At 46.2% G+C, this 21,420-nt stretch overlaps 1 protein-coding gene across 6 annotated transcripts in view; it reads left to right on the top strand.

The window, feature by feature from the left end:
* Positions 1-21,420, top strand: part of GHDC (GH3 domain containing) — a 410,758-nt gene that overhangs the window by 159,347 nt on the left and 229,991 nt on the right. For all 6 annotated transcript variants that reach the window (XR_011283072.1, XM_069634469.1, XM_069634467.1 and 3 more), the window contains 2 exons: positions 8,650-8,721; positions 16,413-16,546. Coding sequence is in view for 5 of the 6 variants with exons in the window: in XM_069634469.1 (XP_069490570.1) it covers positions 8,650-8,721; positions 16,413-16,546 (206 nt within the window). In the remaining variant the exon portion in view is untranslated. The remainder of the gene's footprint in view (positions 1-8,649; positions 8,722-16,412; positions 16,547-21,420) is intronic.

Raw genomic sequence — 21,420 nt, forward strand, 5'->3', positions numbered from 1 at the left:
AATACTTTACGCATACTGCAATTCAAAGCTTGATAATAACCAAATGCCTTCGCGGGCTATCACTATTAACTTGGAAATACCCAAACCTCTCCAGTAGCTTAATTTGTATGAGAACATTATAATCCAAACAGTACACCCATTTCAAGCTATAATACGCCTTGAACCCAAAAGAGCCAAATTGCCTCTTTCTGAATTACTAAAAGGCATTCGTGGCAAAGTAGTTATTTGCCATTAGATCTTAACGAAAATGTACAAACTCTAGGAGTGCAACGACCAATAGATCAATCTTTGATTAGTCTAGTTAATGGTGTACCAACAAAAGACAAGAACATTTGGCAATAACTAGCAGACATAAACAAAGTTAGAAAAGCTCTACAATATCTAAAAGAAAACAATGACTACTACAAAGATATAAACATTGAACAGAACTTAACGGGAACCACCCAAATAATTCAGCATTCCTCACCAACTGGCCAATTTGAACTTGTAGATCCTATTACGGCATCCAATATTTTAGACCAGTGTATAATTCACCCACTACACTCCAAAGACACCATAGACGATGCATTAGAAACATATCAAATGCATCAAGCCAAACGATCTCCAATCAGCATATGGGAGAAAAGTATAGAAGCACAGCCTTTCCTCTACTCTTTCCTACAGGAAAGGGGGAAGATATGATGAAAGATGCACACACAACAGCATCAGAATACTGCTCTTTACGAATGTATTCTGAAGACCCCAGATTCAGACAAAATATTGAATACATATTCCACCTCCTGTTCGAAAGTGAACTAGCAACTCTGTTATGGAGTTGCATACACATTGAAAGCAGGCTCCATTTTTTTTAAACATGTCTGCTACCCAACTACATCAAAAGATAAAAGACAAAGATGAAGTTTTGCAGTCAAGTATCACAAATCTCTTGGCAAACATGCATGGTACAAAAGAATACTGGCTCCGACGTCACACTGATGTATGGGGCATGCTAAGGACCCTTGGCCCACCCACATGGTTTGTGATTTTAAGTTGTGCAGAATATGCATGGGAAGACTTGCACGACTTCTTACGTATTGCAAACCAAAACAAAGAAGGTATAGACATAAAAACACCAGGAGAACTCTGTTCTCTTGACCCGGTAAATGTATCAAGATGCTTTCACCGCTGCATCATTGCCATGTTGCACTTTCTGTAATAACAATGTTTCTTCCCTCATTGAAGTGCAGCACTTCCTTTGAAGAAAAGAATATCAATCCAGAGAAACACCACACATCCACATGCTTTTGTGGATAGAAGATTATCTATCTTTGTGGCAGTGTTTTGTCAGATTATGTCACTCCAAAGGCCTTTTAGTTCTGTTTTCTCAGCTTTGGTTAGGGAGGCTGTGATATATCTTGAAACAGCAGTGGAATTGTCTGCAATATATTGTACATCTATGTTTGCAACCCACAAGAGGGGAATGATTGCATTGCAATCATTGATGTACTTTGAAGCTTTGTTTCTTTGAATGCAGTGTGTGTTTTTAGGCGATTTGCCTTTCACACTGTGTCTAACAGAAGACATGAAGGTGTTTACTTGTCCTTTTGCTGAAACTGGTCCAGGGAAACCAAAGTGGCATTTGGTGTACTGTTTACCTTTTGTTTTTATATCTGCATCAGCAGTATTTGCCACACTTATATTTTTTGTAAGTGTAAAATTTGTGTACATAGCTCACTATGTGTGGTTATGTATTTGTGAATAAACTGCAAAACAGTGGTATCACTGTCATGACCAAATTTAGGATCATCTTCTCTCAGGGGAAGAAGGGTGGGCGCATATCAATCTAAGCAGATACAAGCATCAGAAATACGATTACTGTGAATAATGTATTCCATATATACATTTCTGAGGCTTGTGGAATCTGCTTATCTCACATGCTGTGCACAGGCCGACATCTAGTGGAAGCTGCTGAGTATTGTTGTTTTGCAAACTCGAAACGGGATGTCGACCGGGCGTGCCCAGTAATACTATCCCTAGTGTGACGTCCACTGTACCCATGATCCCTCACATGTCGAGGTCCTTCAGATTGTTTTTTTCCACCCTGCTAGAAGGATGCTTTTAGCGGAGTTCCTCTTTCAGCTGATATCCATTTACATTTACCTAATTACTGATAGTTTCTTCTTTCTATCATTTATATCACCGACTATCGATAAACAGACGCTGGTGAAGGATAAGAAAAACGACAGTCGAGAGACATCAGCGATGGATCCGTTTCGGCCTTGGAAGGCCGCTACCTGCTTCGGCCCAAGCAGTAGGGCGGAGCGGGGAGGTCATTTGTAGAATATATATGCCCCTTTACTTGCACTACATGCCGTTTAAATCTGTGATGGACATGACCCCCTTTAAAATTTGCCCCAAGTGCAATTGGAAATTTCTCTGGGTTGATAAGCACCTCGTGTGTAACTTGCGTCTCCCACAAGACCACGTCGAGGGTTCTTGTTGAGTGCTCAGGCTCTTCATGCACAAGACTTTGAAGGATCGATCTACCAAATGCTGGGCCCACTACGCCAGGCAGCTCGAGGCCATGGAAGTAGAGGGTGCCTTCAGCGACGGCAGCAATGCCGCGGTATCCAAAGGCGACAGGTTAGCTCAGGCTACCCAAGCGCAGGCCCCCGATTCCGGAAGACAGGCCGGCAGCCTTGTTATGGGGACAACACCCGGCAGCGGGAGCAATATCACTCCTTCCACCACTAAGCACACAACCCAAGGAGGAGACTCGACACACGTGTCAAGCGGACACCAACGCATGACGTCCAGGGAAAGGTCGGTAGATTCTCTGTCCTCTGGGCACTCTCGTTCAGATCGCCTTATGACAGACCCTGACCGTCGAAGGACGGTACGTTCGTCATGCGAAAATCTCCCACCGGGGGCCGACCGTCCGCAGACGAGTCTCCGGTTCAACCTGCACCCGAAATTCGACATTGTGCGTCAATTCAGGTACCAGGCCCCAAACAGTCAGGGGACATGCCTCAGGGAAGGGAGAAAGAGCCCAAGAAGAAGTCCTATAAAACACCTCATAGGGAGAAGACCCCCTCATAGGGAAAAATCTCAGGAGGCTAGGCCCACCCCTCATAAGGAGAGACCTCAAGAGGCTAGGCCCAAACAAAAAACCCTTATTAGTTCCTCCAACAATGAAGATTTAGGGATTCCTTCCCAACCATACGTCATCCCTAGTTTGGCACAATGGTCGGTTGAGGATATAGACAGTGTCATGAGGAAGATGTCCTTCATGGCCAACTTCTATGAAAAAGACCCTGCCTATTTTCAAGGTTTCCACTCCACTCCCCCTACCACAGCACCCTCTGGGCCGCAGATCCCTGTTCTAGCTGCTCAACCCTCTGCTAAGAGGTCTCGCCCCCAGAATCCAGTGCAAGGCACAGTCATTGATCTCTATGACCCGGACTCCGACCATGAAGACCTCTCTAGCCAAGAGGCAGCTGACCCTTATTATGGGGATGATGATGACCCTGAAGTTGCCCTGAAGCAAATATGTATCCCATAGATTCAACTGTTGATCAGGATCTCCAGGTAATGGACTAACCCATTGACAACCAACCCCTTCTAAATGAAGTGCTTGTCAAGACAGCAGAGCATTTTCAAATAGAAACTCAGGAGGTACAACAAGATAAGGATTTTGTAGAAGAGATCTTTCGGGATAAGAAAGCTGTTACGCAGTTTATCCGTCTCCTCAAGTCCATTCAGCGAAAGATACAGCCATCGCTGGAGACCCCTAATCTTTTGTGGGCCGTGAACCCCCGCATAGAGAAACTGTTTAGGGCTGCCTCATCTGACCCGCTGAATATCAGAGGGCAACTGAAGCCTGATTCATTAGTTGTAACTACAACAAGGAAGAGGGCTGGTACTCCTCTAGCTTCCTCTGAGGCCCTGCCTGACAAGGAAAGCAAGAGACTTTACATAATGGACAGAAAGGTTGCTTTCTCTGCGGCATTCCAGACTAGGATTGCTAACAATTCTAGTCTGTTGGCAAATTACAACTGCCACAAGTGGGATGAGGTTTCGGCCTTACTATCATCGGCCCGGAACCACTTAAGTCTCAGCTTGCCCATGTGGCCGCAGAACGCAGAGCAGTGTCAAGCTGCTTATTAAAGACCAATCTTGACGCAGCGGAGAACGCAGGCAGGATAATAGTGGAAGGAACTATTATCAAGCGTCACACTTGATTGCACCAATCAGGGTTTAAACCAGAGACTTGATCAACATGCCCGTTGAGCCCAATGTGTTGAGGATTCTGATTAGGCCATATACTTTTTTTTGCAAATTTTGGTGAGGATTTGTCCACGGGGAGCAAAGTTATAAGCCGTCCAAAAAGTGCACTTCCTATGTATGGGTTTAGCAACTTAACCATGACTACTGGGACGGTACCAAGTTGACATCCAGTTCTGAGCCACAACCGCAAGGCATTGTCGGTATGCAAATTAGCCCAAATGCAAACCTTATCTAAGAGGGCAGTGCTAATTATACATAGCTACATCAACCCAAGATAAGACAATTTGCAAGGCTGTCACAACTACATACCTGGGTCCACCCTTATTAGGGATCATCAGTGCAGTATAGACCTTACAACCTTCTGGTTGGAGCATTTGGCCATGTTTTCACAACACCAAGAAAGTTATGGTGGGTTTAAAATGGTTTGGAAAACACCCCTTTCACCTGAAATGTGAAAGTAGGAAGTCCATTTGAGCCAAATCACATATTCCATTCCACAACGCCACCCAGTAGCCATCGCTGGAAGTTCACCTCCAGTTCTGAGCCACACCGACAAGGCTCCTCTATGATATGATATGATAGGTAATTTATATATCGCCTATACACAATGTGTTTCAAAGCGCTTTAAGGTGTAAGGGAGGGAACAACGGAAAATACAATAACATTCTTGAAAAAACTATTGTACTCAGCCTGACGACATTTCTAATAGTGCAAGAGCGAATACATAGATAAGGAAGGGAGGAGGAGAGTGAGAAGGAAATGGAAACAGACAGGCGACTACCGTATTAGGCCTGATGACATTTCTGGTAGAGCCGGTGAAAAACAGGTGAAGGAGAGGGGTGCAGAAAGGGAGGGGAGGAAAAAAACAAGCGACTATCGTACTAAGCCTGATGACATTTCAGATAATGCTGGAGGGGGGGTGTAAGGGGAGAGTGGAGGAGACAGATGAAGTTGCTGTCATACGAGGTCCAGGGATAATTCTGATAGAAAGTGCAAAGAAGAAAGTAAGGGGGGGAGATAGTAAAAGGGAGAGGAGGAGAGAACAGAGAGTAAGCAGTCAAAAAGAGTGGAGAAGCAAGAGGGGAGAGCAAATACAATTGCAGAAGTCAGTAACACATAATGTTGCAAGCCAGGATACAAGATTAAGATGGGAACAGCACGATTCAGGGCCACCATAAGTACCAGATGCAAAGGAAGTCCTGCATGAGAGTTGTCAAACTGGTGACGCACCGTGAATCAATGAAGTCCATAATAGTCAAATCCAGCATCAGGACAGACTCCTGCAAACGTAAGCTGGGGGGAGGGAGCAGGGTAGAAGAATCAAGCAAAACAGGCAACACCTGTGTGCGAGAAGGGTGGGGGCACAAGGGAACATCATGGGGGACCAGAGGGGTTGGGGATGGCCTGTGGGGACAGAGGGAGTAAATATGACTAGCAGTAATGACCGGTTATATATGCCATTCTCTGTGTTGTAGCAACAGTCGCGTGGTGTCACAGTTTAAGGACAATATGCCATAAACTTTTTAAGTTTGTTGAAAAACTCGAATTGCATAATGTACAGTGTTCTATTCTTAGGCTGGCTGGGAATTGGACTGTGGTGAGGGGCATACTTCTACGTGGTGTCTGTATGAAACTAATGGTGGCAACAATAAAGACCAACACAAGTGATCACTGTTGAAGGGTGTTTACTAAACTGTATAAATGGGTTGGAAAAACACCTAATCTAAACCTAAATCGAAGATGGGAGCAAGCTACGACCATCAAACAATAATAAGGCAGTCCTAGTGGCGTCTTGTCAAATAAAAGGGCCTATACTTAAAAAAAAACGATTGCCAATCCTTACAGCTAAGTAAAAAAGAGTGTGGGATAGTGTTCACAAGAAAAGAAAGAAGTGTTCACAAATGATAAGTCAAGATCGTATAGCCGGGTGTCTCCCTTCCCCACGTTTTTGGCACAGGACAAGGAAGGACCTTTGCGCACAGCACACTCCTGGGCATTGCCAGCACGAGGTTACAGTTCCTTTCACTGATGCCAGGACCTTCTGGGGCCAAGTCTCTTTCCTGCAAAAGTCTCTTGCCTTAGAACGCCTGCTGAACCACAATAAACAAAACAAAAGTTCCTTTGGTAAGCTTTCACGTTGGGCGATTGCTCTTCGCCCCTTTCCACCCTCCCTCAGCCGGGCTCCAATTCTCCTTGCAATGTTATCCTCCCTCAATCAGGTTCTCTATGGCCTTTCACTCAAAACATGTCATTCCAAAAAGTCTCAATGTCGTTTTAAACATCTATTCATTGTGGACATCCCTCCGTCTGGTTCACATTTGCCAATTTCACAGTTCACTCAGTGTTATCCAATGTGACAAAGACTTTGGGGTTTGAGGGGTTTTGCTCGACCCTCGTAGAACCACTTTGATAATCCATGCCAGCCTCTCCTAAGGCTTCTTGGTTCTCATAGTTTTAAAAAAAAAAAACACCACACCCCAAAAAGGCTTCAGTCAGAGACCTTCGAACGAGTGTCCCCATGGCCCCGGACCACTCTGCTTCTGGACCTTTTCTAGGGTTTCTTTAAAGTTCAAACACACAAGTTCTTTATTTAACAATGTTGCTGCCTGCAACCCAGGGCCCAGCACAATTCGGTTTACTATCAGTCTTCTTCGACTCACCGGCTGTGCTGAACTGGTGGAGTTTCTAGTCTCGGGAGTCAAGGACGGCACCACGGCGGCAAGTGCTTCTCCCTGCATTGGTTATCACCGCGGGAGGGCCCTGTGTGCCGTTGACACTTCTCGCACCACCTGCCAGTTGGGCTTCCCGGTCTTATGATTTAACTTTCGGAGGCTTCACAGGTCTGAGATGAAAAAGGCAAGGACAATTCCCTCCTCCTCGTCCCTCCAAGCCTCACCGCCTTTCTCCTTCGTTTGAACTGCCGGTCCAGAATGGCTGCTTCCTCGTGCGTTGACCTTGCTTGTAGTGTGCTCTCGTGCGCTGCTTTTTATCCCTGTGGGGAAGGGAAAGGGCGTTGGGTGTGCATAGTTTTTGTTAATTTCCTGACTCTGCCTGACCCTTGTATTGGGACATGTCAGTTGTCTGTCTCGGTGTAGGAAAGTGTTTGTGGTTGGAAAAGGGGGAGGGCTAGAACCTCTGAATATCCTACGGGGTAGGATGGGGAAAGGGTGTTATAGGGAAGGGGCTACTGCCTCTCACCCATTGGTGTCCCACTTCCACTCCCCAAGGACCCTTCATCCAAGTGATCCTCCCGCACTGGTCCACCCCCAGGAACTGGATCCAATAGCGATGGCCGTGTCCTGGCCTCCTGGTCAACAGATCCCCGGAGATTAGTAAGTGAGAAACCTTGAGGTTTCTCACCTGTCCCATAGAACAACATATAAATCAAGGTGCCTATTTTATTTGAATATTAAATGTTTGGTATTGCATGCGTTTTGTATGTAAATTGATAAGTGGGGCGTGTATTGTGCAATATAGTGTGTCACCAGCCAGTCTGTCTCGGAATCCAGCACTGTACATGATGCAGTTTCTCTTTTATTCAACCTGCCCTTATTCCCCAAATTTAAAAAGGACAGGGCAGATTGTTCCTAATCTGTGGTGCCGCCTCTCATGTCTCCTAGCTGCATACACATCATCTTACTCTCGGACCTCTATTTCTTTCTCTTTTATCCACATAATTTGATAGATGTTCGTCCTCACCGACCATGCGCTAATCCTCACCCATATCTATTGCCCTGACAAACACGCCACATTAGCCTTAGTCCACAAACCCCCATCGTAATCTGTATCCAACCACAGTAGCTAAAAAGTGTCAACACAATAACTGCCCATTATCCAACCATATATTTATACCTATAGTTTATCGTCATAAATGTTTGCTGTACACTTCCTCGTAGGTGTCCCCTGTCCATCCTCCATAAGTGCGTACAATCCAACTCCACTAAGGTTTGCCCTAGCCAGCCCTGCCATGTGTTCCCCTATTCAAACCTGGCAGTGCACCCCTAACCAACTCTTTTAGGTGACATACACCTGTAAATGAGCCCTATCCAACAATTGCACTTCATGTCCAACATCAAACAATATATACTGTCCGGCTAACATGACTATTCCCCCTCATCCTCGTTGGTATTTCCTACTCTAGCCCCAAAGGTGCTTCCTTGCCGATCTCTCTCTTCCTGTACCTGTACCTGTTCCTAACCATACCCATTACCCATCCATATCTGTTACCTAACATTTTTCCATATTTCTGCTGAAAGCCTTTTTATCCCCTAAATTTCAGAAGCACATTGTATTAATCTAGATGTGAAGACTCGCCAATGGTAAATCTTTGTAAGCTTCAGCCAACTTCATTAATGTGCATAAATCCCTGTTTTCTGTTCTTAGGTATCGGATTGGAGATGTTGTAAAGGTGGTCGGATTCCACAATCAGTGTCCTGTTGTTGAGTTTATATTCAGGTGGGTACCATTAAATAAGCACTGAGAGGGTAAAAAGCGATTACACCTCAACACCTTGCACACTGACCCTGAATCATGGAATTATTTGCTTGTAAAACAGGGATTTGCGTGCTATTCTGCCCGCAAATCCCCATTTGTCAAACAGGGATTTAGACGCAAATATTTCCGTGAATCAGGGCCTGAATTGGGTCTGCATGTTTGACAGTACAAGTAACCAACCGTATGGGCATCTTGAAACAAATCTGTAACTTAGTGGCAAGTGTTTTTAACCCCTACCATTGGTTGTGATGGAACATACATAATTGACTTTTCACCCAGTATAACCTTCTTAGTTAGAAGTTTAAGTACACGATCAGAGGTGTTGCCTCTTTGCTCAATACCTCAATGGTAAATTCTTTACTGTGGCCTTCCAGAGATATGCGCCTCTTCAGCAATCTATACAACACATCTTTGCCCTCCCTTGTTATTTTGCATAGGCCAACCTCTAGGCCGACTCAGGCAACTTTGTACTTCCCCAATTGCAAGACCCCTCTGCACCATTACTCTGTATCTTATTGCCAAGGGAGTACATTAATGATTCTTTCACCTTGGACAGAATTGTTTGTTAGGCATTTATTTACTGTGACTATAAATGTGCTGATGGCAAGTGTAAGATGGATGCCTGTGTTAGACAGACTATGCCCATCTCCTTTTTCCTGGCCACCCACTGCTACTTGCTTGACCAACATTGCTTAAGAAATGTATTTGCTGGCTATTTTGGGGTATAAAAAGCTTGAAAGTTGTGAAAATCAGTATTTGTAATACTTGTGTCTGGCTGCAACAGTTACCAAAGCAAAGGAAGGCCAATTCTGTGCTCTGTTGCTTGCTGGCTTTGTTGCCAGTCTACATGTGGTGATTGGAATGAAGCACTATTAGGAATGTCAGTGTCAAAGGTGTTGCATAGCATAAAACTGCCGATGCTCAGTGAATGTCATAAAGTGCTGCTGTTGCACGGCTCGGGTATCCGACAGTCCAGGCTCTGTTTTGGGGAATGATTCCTTAGATAAGGATTGCCTACATGTGGCTAACATATCTTAGGTGGGGTAGGAGCGGTGCTCTGAACAGGTTCTTCAAGCTTATTGCTGCTTTTAGACTGTGGTGTAGTAGTGAGTTGGGTAGTTTGTGCAATGTGGGCCAGATCTCTGGCATTGTGTTCTTCGCTCTCATCCCACATGGGGCAGGCGATACCCTTCCAACAGAGACTGAATGCCATTGTGAGGGTAGCAGTCACCTAGATTTTAGTGCATCTGTAGGTTGTTCATTATACAACATATTTATTTATTTTTATATTTATAGCAGTGAACAAAGCCCTGAGGCATCTAGGCGCTAGTTACGGTTACAAGTCAAGGTATGTGGTGACAAGTCAAGGTCAGTAGTTTACAATCACTACAAATAATAAAAAGATTAGTTAAAATTACATATTGTAGGACAGAGTAGATGACATGGACTGCCTACTGGGTTCAAGTTAAAGCGTACAAGTAGTTTCAAGTTATGTGCTTACAAGTCAGAGTTGGTGGTTTGGAATCACACAAAATCATAACCAATGATAAGTAAGTGACATAGTCCATGGCCTTAAACGTGGGCCTTTACAGGGGGGCAGCTTCACCTGCCAGCTCCTCTGCATAGGCTCAACATGTATGGGAGCAGGCCTTTCAGGAGCCAAAGGCGGGAACCGGGCCATGCAGGGCCCCTACCCCATACCAAAGGATACCTCGTCCGCCATCTTTGAAGGGAGCCACTGCCTGAGACCGATTATGGTGCCATCAACAGGGTGCATCCCGCGGGACACCGCCAACTCATTAATGCTGGAGAAGGTGATTCAGCTGGATTGTAAATGCAGCGAGTGTGCGTCGCATATTGGGCAAAATATTTTACTCTGTACCATGCAGCTCTTTGGGAAGGAACTGAACCTAGTATGCACTAAGTAGTGCCAGTTAAGAAACCCAATAGATCATGAGCCCCTTGTATCCAGAGACCTCCTTTAGCAGAGACAGAGCATGTTCGAGAATAGTTCCTTGGCCAAAGGAAGATGAAGCGTTTTCTCTGTCATGATGGAATGAAGCATACCTCCTAGCAAGTATCCTTATTCAGCATACTAAGCCGTCTGACTTTAGGAATTGCTTGTATGATGATAGAGTGAATCTAAGGATGGGGGAAAGTGTGTCATTGGGTGGCTTTGTGGTTCTATATCATAATTGTGCATGTTGAAGGCCACACACAAAACAATGATTTTTTTCTCCTGATTTTGTTGGACCTATAAATGCTGGATTATGACGATTTCAAGTGGGTTTCAACCCCCAAACCTACCTGTCAGCCGATTTCCCCCCACCTGCCCCAATCCTCACACTCTTCCACTCTGGTGGGAATTCCTATAAATCATGGTTTTCACCCCCAGAAGACCCTTTGCTCTGCCAGCCCTCTCATTTCCCTGCAATAACATTCCCCCTCGAACCAAAGAGACAGATACACAAACACAATTATACTTACCTGCTTACTATACCTCTTTGCCTTCCTGCCACATCCCTTCCACGCTATAGTCATTCCCTCTCAACCAACACACAAACACAATAACCCTTACCTTACACGCCGCTACTTCTGTCTTTTGGACCGGCTGTGCTTTTCATCCGCTTTGCACACTCGTGTGGCTGGTCGATTTAGAAAGACAGCTCATAGTGTTCTTTCTAAATCAGCCTTTTCCCCTGAAACTTTTAATTTCGAGTTTAATACTTGGAACAGCCTTTGCCAGAGAGGTTGGACATACATAAAAGATACTGTTCCCTATAATCGAAACTGGTTAGAAATGTGAAAGGATCAATTCATGACCGAATTTGCCAAACATCATGATCCGCTGCACAAATTACCCTAAACCAGCTACTAACCGTACTGTGGGCACCTCTCAAATCTTCCATCCCCACAACTCAGCCTTCACCTTGACTCTCTTTGGTCGAAGATCAGCTTAGTGGCAGAGTTAAGCAGATCGAGCCAGGCTGCTGCCCTTTCCATCGATGTGCCACACTTCTTGCATCCTTTAGTACATATTCCTGAACACATTAAGAAATGCCTGTTGTGTCCCATTGCTGAAGGTCCTTTACCAACTACCAGCTGCTTTCTGGTGTTAATTATGAAATGCCTTTCCGCAACTCCACACCGGAGTCGATTTTAGGGGCTTACTTACTCATAGTATATTGCTATTTTCCAAGGTGTCATTGTGTTAAAAGGAAGTTTATGCATGGTACTTCTGCTTTAAAAGACTATTAGTTCTGCTCCATCTGAAATTGCTGACAGTGCTGAAATGTAGTTATCCACACGCTCATCGACTTCACCCATCTTGACAAGTTGAGACAAGGATTCAATTCAACAGATTACTTTATCCACTGGGCCATTTCTGTTCTAGTCATTAGAAAACATTCCAGTTGACAAAATTTGACTATTCTGGGAGCCAGTTTAGCCATCCCCAGATTACCTTTTTGTGTACTGTCCTTTCCATTATGGACATATGTTGATGTGTAAGTGAACCATTTACCATGTGTCCCATTTGAAGGAGATTAAAGGCAATGTGGTCAAATGTAATTGAGTGCTACCCCGCAGCCAGACCTCATTCCCTCCAGGTTCAGCTGGTGCTCACAGACGTTTATTCTGGGGACTGTGTTAAGAATGAGATGGTGTGAAATGGGATTGTGCCTCTTCTTCAACAAATACAATCTTGACTTTGAAAAAAATCACTCGCAGCCATGAAATGCCCACAAAACAGAATCCTGTTTTGCATGCAGAGTTGTCTTGCCCACTCTAATAGCATGTTGACCACCTCAATCAGGATCATCATGGCCTGGATGGGAGATATACAGAGAGTGGAGGGGCCTTACACATGGGGAGAAGGGTATATGAGGTGAGGTGTAGGAGACGATAAAGTTTTCCTCACCTCATCGGATGATAGAATGCTATGGCAGGGAGCAAGGCAGAGGAGCGGACAGAATAGGAATTGGGATAGCCACCAGTTTTGTGACTGAGTAAGACAACAAAATGCACAATGGCTGTTAATAATTGACAGAAACAAATTGACTCTTAAGGACAACACACAACAGAGTTAAAACTAAGAATTGATGAGTGACACGCTGACAAAGCCACCATCAGGATAAGGTGCTCTCACTAGGTAGTAGTAGGCTAGTGCGATGCCCCTGATTAACTTCCACAATTATGACAGTTCTGCTGTTAACAGAATCAACAGGAGTGTCTAGTTTGCAGACCAGCCACACCAGGAAGAATTGGCGGATGTAGGTGAAAAATGCTTAAATCATTGTCCAACATTGTTTATTCGCGTTAATCAATCTGAGAATTAAGGGCCTTGGTGTTTTAACCAACAGAGAATAAATGTACACTTCTGGAACCACACCTTCCCTTATAACCAGACAACATCTCTGTGACTTAAAGATTTTCCTTAAGAGCAAACCAAGCTGCCTACCCTGCACAGGGGAATGGAAATTCCACTTTATGGATAAGGAGTGGGCAGTTGAATGTCTGACAAGGTCATCTATACAGGAGGGCTGAGGAACTTTGGGATTGAGAGGATGGGGGGGTACCGGCTCTGTGATGCGACAGCTGGAGGTGCTGCAAGTTGTTTCCTCATAACATCCCTAGTCCTTCTTTGGACGGTCCTGAAGTGCATTTTTCCAAAAAGGGAATGAAGCCCAAATATCAATCACAGGGCCATCTGCATCATGTGGGGAGAGACTTATCTGACCCCTTCAACTCGGGGACCACTACCCTCCATGTCTGAAAACTCAAAAGAAATAGGCCCCAGATTTCCTGTTTTACAGTCTGTGAATATGCAGGTATTGTGTGAGCAATTCTGATTCCAGCCACAGCACGAGCCCTGATATAGAATGTGGACAGATGCCAGACAGGCATTATCTCAAGTACTCGATGGTCAACATGGGGACTCGGTGCCAGTGAACAAGCTCACCTGCACATCACCTGATCCCACCATGGTGGACACAGTTTTTGTAACCTCACCCCACTGGGACGACACTTGCTGTTTTTATATACTAGTGCCAGGTTTTGTTACTGTTATTGTTTATGTTGCTGGTATTATAAAACCAACAAAAATATTAGTTTCGAAAGTGTTGCAACCCTATTAAAAGGGTGGAAATAATTATACTTGAAAGTACCCGTTGGGGGAAAATATCTACCAACATCAACCTTGCAGAAACCTTTAGGACATTTCTACGGGAGCAGTTGTGAGGCAGTTGCTGAGTCCTGGCAAATAAGAAAGACTGCACCCAAAGCAAAATTTACAGCAAAGCCTAGACCATGCTCATGAGCAAAACGCTCTCCTTGGAAAGATAACCTCCCTCCAAGTCAAAATCAATGACAAAAAAAACAGTTTACAATCCAACCCGCAACCCAACATCCACCCGAACAAAAACAACCCTAGTCTTCACTCGTTTAAACCATTTAGCTTCTCACCACTATACGTTATTGAAGTTGAAAACATTATCAACAGTCTCAAACCCTCCAACTGCCAGGGGGACCTATGCCCTGCGCCTATCATTAAGGAGGCCTCCCATGATCTAGCTCTGTTAATTACCACTCTCATAAACTCATCCTTCAGCACAGGGATTGCACCTAACAATATGAAGGATGCTTGGGTTATCCCGCTCCTAAAATAAAACAACATTGGATGCTAACATACCAACCAATTACAGGCCAATCACCAAGGTGCCATTTCTTCTAAAAATCATTGATCAAGCTGCTTACCTACAGATTCAAGAATACCTTGACTCCAACAATCTCTTGGTACTGAGGCAATCTGGGTTTCGACCACGACACGGTACTGAAACTGCCCTCATTGACCTTTAAAACTCAAATCGAAGACCTAAAGGATAAGGATAAACTTGCCCTACTACTCTTACTTGACCTTTCTGCGGCATTTGATCTTGTAAATCGCCAAATACTGTGTCAACACCTCAAACTAGCTGCACACTTCTCGGATAAAACAGCCTGGATCAGTTTGTTTCTGGACAACAGATCCATGCAGGTTTTTTCCCCCCTCGCAGCAGCCTTACCTTCACCTGTCACCTGCGGGATACCACAAGGTTCGTGTGTCTCCCCCAGTTTGTCCAATGTGTTTACAAAGCCATTATTCGATATTCTGGACTCTCTGGGTGTCACATACACTAATTATGCTGATGACACCCAGATACTCATCCCTATCACAGGAGACTACATAACAGACTCTCTTGCTGTGAATTCCATCTACCAAGTCATCCAAGCCTGGATGGCACAGCACGGACTCTGTCTGAATGATGAAAAGACAGAGCTCCTCATTCTCGGCTCACACCAAAGACTTCACAAACTAGACCCCCTGTTTAATTCCTTCACCATTGATGGCAAAACTATCAAGGTCTCCAAGGATACTAAAACATTAGGTATTTACATTGATTCCACACTTGCCATGGCCAGGCAAACTAACGCAGGCGCCTCTGCAGCTGCCTACACCTGCAAGTTGATCACAGCTAGTCACCCTTTCTTATCCCCATCCAACTGCACTATACTAGCCAGGACACTGGTACTGTCAAAAATCGATTATTGTAATGCCCTCTATCTCGGCACCAACCTTTGTAACATAAACAAGTTACAAATTATCCAAAATAATTCCATCAGAGCTGCATTAAATATTCCCAGGAACCAACATATCTCAGACACCAGACGTAGTATACGCTGGCTCTCAGTATCACAACGTATCTCCCTGAAAATACTTGCTCTCACTCACAAATGCCTCTCCAACCAAGCACCCAGTTACCTTGCCAACAGATTCCCTCTCCATAGCACTATCAGACCCCGTAGAACTGCTCAGATTAATTGCGTAACCATACCACGCTTCGACCTCCAGAGAGCTGTCGGGACCAGTTTCCTAGTAATGGCCGCCAAACTCTGGAACTCGCTTCCTAACCCGCTAAGAGAGGAACATTCTTTCCTGAGATTCAAAAACATGGCTAAAACCTGGCTCTGCCCAAGACTCACCCCTGACCACTCGCTAGCCCCCAGCCATCGATAGCGACCACCCACCTTAGTGTAAATAGGAAACTGTTCAACCTGCACTTTCTGTGTATGTATATTACTGTAATGATATGTATGTATATAACTATACATTTCTGTAATGATATGTCTGCCTTACCATGTTGTAACCTAAGTGATGCACCCGGATGCTCTTGGGCCTGGTTGCGCTTTATAAATAAAATAAATACATATACAAGGTAAAGAATAGACCAAACACGAAGACCAAAGCAAGGACCTTGTGAAAGTAGTTGGCATATAAAAACCACTGTGACTGTGAGTGACTTGAAAAACAGTTGCATTTGAGCAATGGTCTTGGACTTTGGACATTAGGTCAATTTGCTTAGACCTTGAACTGATTTTACTTTACTCCTCCTTCCTCCTGCTGTTTTGCTTAGAATCTTCCATTTTGAGTTCTTCCCCTTCACACAGACACATTCTACAAATGAATAAAGGCGTTGAAACCTAATTGCTGTGTGCTTGTTCTGTGGCAATGTTTAAATGATCCTTAGTGATTACTGTTTTTCAGATGAACGTTCCACCACTGTTGGAAAGGCACTCTGCTAGACTCAACTGTAAGGTTTTTCCTGTATTTCTAGACAGAGCCAAATGCTAAACATCCGTGGAGAGAAGATCTCAGAGGATATGTTTTACAGCTCCCTGAGGCATGCAGTCAAGCTGTGGCATGGTGCTTCACTGGTGGACTACTGCACTGCAGACAGCAGAATCCTTGGTAAGTCACCTCATATTACTGCTTCGCTACCCAACCAACTCTTAATTGTAGGGGTCCAGAATAAAGTCACCCCAAACCGTCTCTTGCCCACCCACACCATCAGCACTCAGAACATGTTTGTTGCCTGCTGCCTGTGATCAATTCCCTGATAGTCTTGAGAGGTTTGCAAAACATTGGATGGGAGTAAGGCAGCAAAGACTTTCTTAGGTTTTTCCTTTGTAAGAGATGCCCCATGAGTTACATTTAGTTATAACTGACATTGGGTCAGTCAATTAAGTAAAAAATCAATGTGGTGGTCTTTTTTTTTAACCTTTAGTTGCACCTTTTTGACTTTGGGTGTCTCAATGGAAAAAAAGTGGAAGATTCCAGTAGGTTCAGCTTTTCTAAGAAAATGATATGCCAAGACAGTGAATGAGCTGCTCAGTAAAGCAGTGATCTGCACTCACAGGGAGAAAGCCAGATCAGAAACATTCGGCCTGAAAGTTGAGTGAGTGAGTTAGATAAGAGATGACCAAGTGAGTAATGCAGACGTACCTAGATTAGATCCACATCCTATTATTTATATGCGTCAGATTTCTGTAATTGAGATAGAGAGAAAGAGAAGCACTAATGTAGAGTAGCACAGATGTATTGCCACACAATATCAAGGGTTTGACGACTGTACAAATTGATTGTTTTGAATATACTTTCAATGATTGTCAACTTGTTTTAAATTGCCAAGTGTTTCAGAATGTTTTATGTGCAAGAGGGAAACGCTTTATATTGTGTCCCAGTTATTGTCGGTAGGAGTGGTTAGTTTGTCTTACTAGGATAAGGGTCATTGTAATCCACATTTCTCCTTACCGTGCAGAGACCAGATACTATCCGTATGCCTGAGAGTGTGATCGCCGTGATGATGTCCACTGCCTGAACTTTACGGTGTATATGGGTACTACTCAGTTTACTGGGCCCCATCACCCATTATGTGAATTGGCACCCATGGCAATTTGGGATGGGGTGATTCACTGGTTCCCACACAACGCTGGGGTGCTGAGGCCTACACGGCTCATCCTGCTGGAACTGCCCTTACAAGAAATCAGACTCTCATTATTATAATAAAATCCACAGGCCCTGTTAGCCCATGTGCAGAAGCTTACAAAGTAGAGTCAGCCCCATGGCAAATTCATCTTTATCGCAAGTAAGGAGCAAGGCACCAGACGTTGGTCTTGTTGGCACATTCGCAGAGATTTGTGTGTGTATTTTGCATGCGTGCGTCGCTCTGGCAGATCCAAGATTTTGAACCAGTCTTTTAGTAGCTTGTTCCACATTTGGGAGAAAGCCGGTAAAGTTGAATTAGCCACACCTCGGCACATGAATCCTTGGAGACCCATCAAATCCATGCCCATTATCGCACCCAACTGCAAATCCTTGCTGAAAGCCCGGCCGAGAGTGCGTTATGGAACTGCAATACAAAATACACAGAGAATAGTAGTGTGGGTGTTTGGAGTAGTGCAGCAGGGAGCAGACGAGTGGAGGAGTTGGGGGTGCAGGCTTGGAGGGGTAAAAAGCCAGAAGGAGGGGAGAATGCAAGAGAGGTTGGAGAATATGAACACTCAGGCGGCAAGGGGGAAGCAGAAGAGATTGGAGGATGTGAACAGCCAGGAGCCATCAGGCAAGTAAGTAGGAAAATATAAAACCATCATTAGAAAGGAAGGTCAGAGAAGTTCGAAGGAGAAAGGAAAGGTACTTGGAGGAGAGATGAGGAAGTAGGAAGTGAGAGAGGCAGACCGATGTAAGTCCCTTGGAGATATTGGGAGAGTGACATACAGACAGTAAGATAAAATAAGCATGTTTGTTGCCTGGTAGACAAGGGTGGAGGGAGGAGCATGTGGCAAAACATCAAGGACCTTGGATAACAAAAAACAAGTTGAGGGCAAGAGACCAGGTCTAGAGACAGGCCCATGGTCATGAACAAGTGTTGACTCAGTGAAGAGGCAAGTATGATGTGGTTGATGGTTATAGGTTTTGGACCCCAAGGAATGAAGGTGAACCTGATCATGCACCTATAAACCTTCATGGCCTCCCACACCACTGGGAGATGCTGTGGAGCCAGCCTAAGAAGAACCTAGCGCTCCCGCAAAAGTACTGAAGGTACCTTAAAGACGCTACCCAACCAGTGGCACAGAGGGAGAAGCTGCACACCCATCAGCACCAGCTTCGCCGAAGCAAATCAGTGCGAGAAACTGTAAGTTACCCCAGAGAGAGTGCCAGAAAGACACTGAATTAAAAAGCTACTTTGTGGTAAAGAGAGAGAACTGATTTGTGAGTGTGATTTGCATATGGATCGCCTCTCGCAGAGCTGCTAGGAGTGGGGAAGGAGAGACCTCAAGAGATGATTTAGCGAACCCTATTGCCATCAGGAAGAATTATGTAAGGAGCCCCATGTGGACTTGTCCAACACGCTGGCTCATGGACCCTTTGAATTGATGGAATCTAACAATCTGGTTTCTGTCCGCGCCACGGAACTGAAACCACGCTGATCTCTATCTGGAATGACCGCAAAGCCACATCAGACTCAGAAGGATGTGCAGCACTTTTTCTTTTTAACCTCTCCCCATCGTTTGACACCATTAGCCACATGATCCTGCTTGACAGACTGCACTCCTTAGGTATACAAGATTTAGCATTCACCTGGATCACCTCGTTCCTCAGTAATAGGCAGCAAATCACTCATCTCCCCCTTTTCTCTCCTCTGCACACCCAGTAAACACTGGAGTACCGCAAGGTGCCTGCCTCTCTCCCCTTCTCTTCAACCTTTACATGACCCCCCCCCCCGCCCTGGCTCATCCACTCACACAACCTCACTTGCTATAACTATCCGGGCGACACACAAATCATCCTGAGAATTCCTAAACTGACCACCCACCCCAGCCCTGATCTAGCAGCATGTCTCTCAAACATTGACCGCTGGATGACGACTAACCATCTCCTTCTGAACGCAGGTGAAACAGAGATCATTGTATGCGACAAAACTCCTCTATTGCCCCAACCGACTTCCTCCCTCAGCCCCCTCCCCGACAGCCACCACCTTTGTCAAAAACCTTGACTGCGGGAGATGCCACCAGGGGGCGCAGGCAGGATGGTCGCCTGAGCTTCGAGCTCCGTACCCAGCCCCGGGAGAACGACGGTGCTAGCACGGAACGAGGGTCCCATGACCTGCGAGACCCCCACCATACACTGTCGGAGCCTGTGGCCCCCCGCTACACCCGACTCCGGTGCCAATCTGACACCCCTGAGCCGAGTTCTACGGGCCTAAAAGTTCCCGCGGCTCCTCCCCCGCGGCTCGGCGCATTGGAGGAGGCCGCAGCTGCCACGCATACGCGGCCTCGGTTGGAGTGAGGAAGCCACGGGCGAGGAGGAGGCGGCGCCGCACGGAGGAAGAACCCGAGGCCGTACACCCGCAGCGCATCGGGGCTTCCCGCCCCGGCCCTAGATACTGGGCACGGTTCTGGCAGAGCGCGACTGACTTGGCCCAAAGTAGGAGAGGCCTGAATCAGAGAGGGCCAACGGCCTACGGCCCACGGAACGGCAACGCCGCCGGGGGGCCGACGCAGGCCACGTCCCAGAGTGATCCCGGGACCCCGGAGCCAGGTGAAAAGAGAGGGCCACCGGCCCACAGGACAGCAACATCGCCAGGGGGCTGACGCGGGAGCGCGCTCCCCGACTTCCCCTCTTCCGATCCCACCGGGCGGCAACCGGGGGTGATCCCGGGACTCCGGAGCCGAGTAAAAAAGAGCAGTGTCGAGGCCCTGGAAATTGGATGCCCGCCCCCTCTCCACATTGAGCGGACCTACAGGCCACCAGGAGGCCACCGTCGCACAGCGACCCGTGGGGTCCGAGAACCTGGGGGCCGACGCGGGAGCGCACCCCCCCCAATACGCACCCCTCGCCCACGGTCACTAGAGGGGGGCATCCAGGGGCACTTGTGATCCAGAGCCTCCTAGCCGCAAAACCACCACCACAGGGGGAACTGGCAGGTCCGGACAGGCCAGACACGCACTGGGACGACCACGGAAAACACGCTACCCCCCCGCCTCGCCAATAGCAGGTGGCCAAAACAAGCCTCCCATGAGTTGGAAAGAAAACCTGTCGAAATACCAATTTGTGGCCAGCGAGGACGTCATGGCGACCGGGGGCCCCTCCACCCCACCCCCAGACCTGGGTGCTATCCAGAATAATATCCAGACGATTCTGGAGGAGATCCGCGGGATAAGGACGGACATGGGAGCCAAATTGGCGGACCTCACGACTAAAGTCACCACCTTGGAAGATCGAATGGAGGGAGTCGAAAACAATCAGCTCTCCACTACTCTCCTTGAGACCCAAATGAAAATCAGATTCCGGGACATGGAAAGTCGCAAAGAGGAACTCCGGCTCAAGGTGCACGATATGGAGAACAGGGAGAGAAGGAATATCCTGCGTATTTTTGGTTTAGTGGAGGCCGAGGGAGAAACCATACAAGGCCTTGAGGGCAAAGTGCATGACATCGTAAGGATTGTCTTGGGGGAAGACGCTGAAGGTGCGATTCAGTTTGACAGGGTCCATCGGGCAGGAGGAGGGGGCAGAGGCCCGCGTTCGGTCCTGGCCCGGCTACACTATTACAAGGACAAAGCTAAAATTCTGGAGAAAGCGAGGAACCGTGGCAATATTCAATACAGTGACTCCAGGGTGTCCATCTTTCAGGACCTGTCGGCTCTCACCCTGTCAATGAGAAGGAAATGTGGAAACCTCACAAGATGGCTTCAGGGAAAAGGGGTCCGATACCGCTGGGGACACCCCTTCTGTTTGGAATTTGAATGGCTGGGGGAGAAACATCACCTGGTATCTGAGGATGA

This window comes from Ambystoma mexicanum, chromosome 13, assembly GCF_040938575.1.
Source record: "Ambystoma mexicanum isolate Mex_15411 chromosome 13, UKY_AmexF1_1, whole genome shotgun sequence".
Taxonomy (NCBI): domain Eukaryota; kingdom Metazoa; phylum Chordata; class Amphibia; order Caudata; family Ambystomatidae; genus Ambystoma; species Ambystoma mexicanum.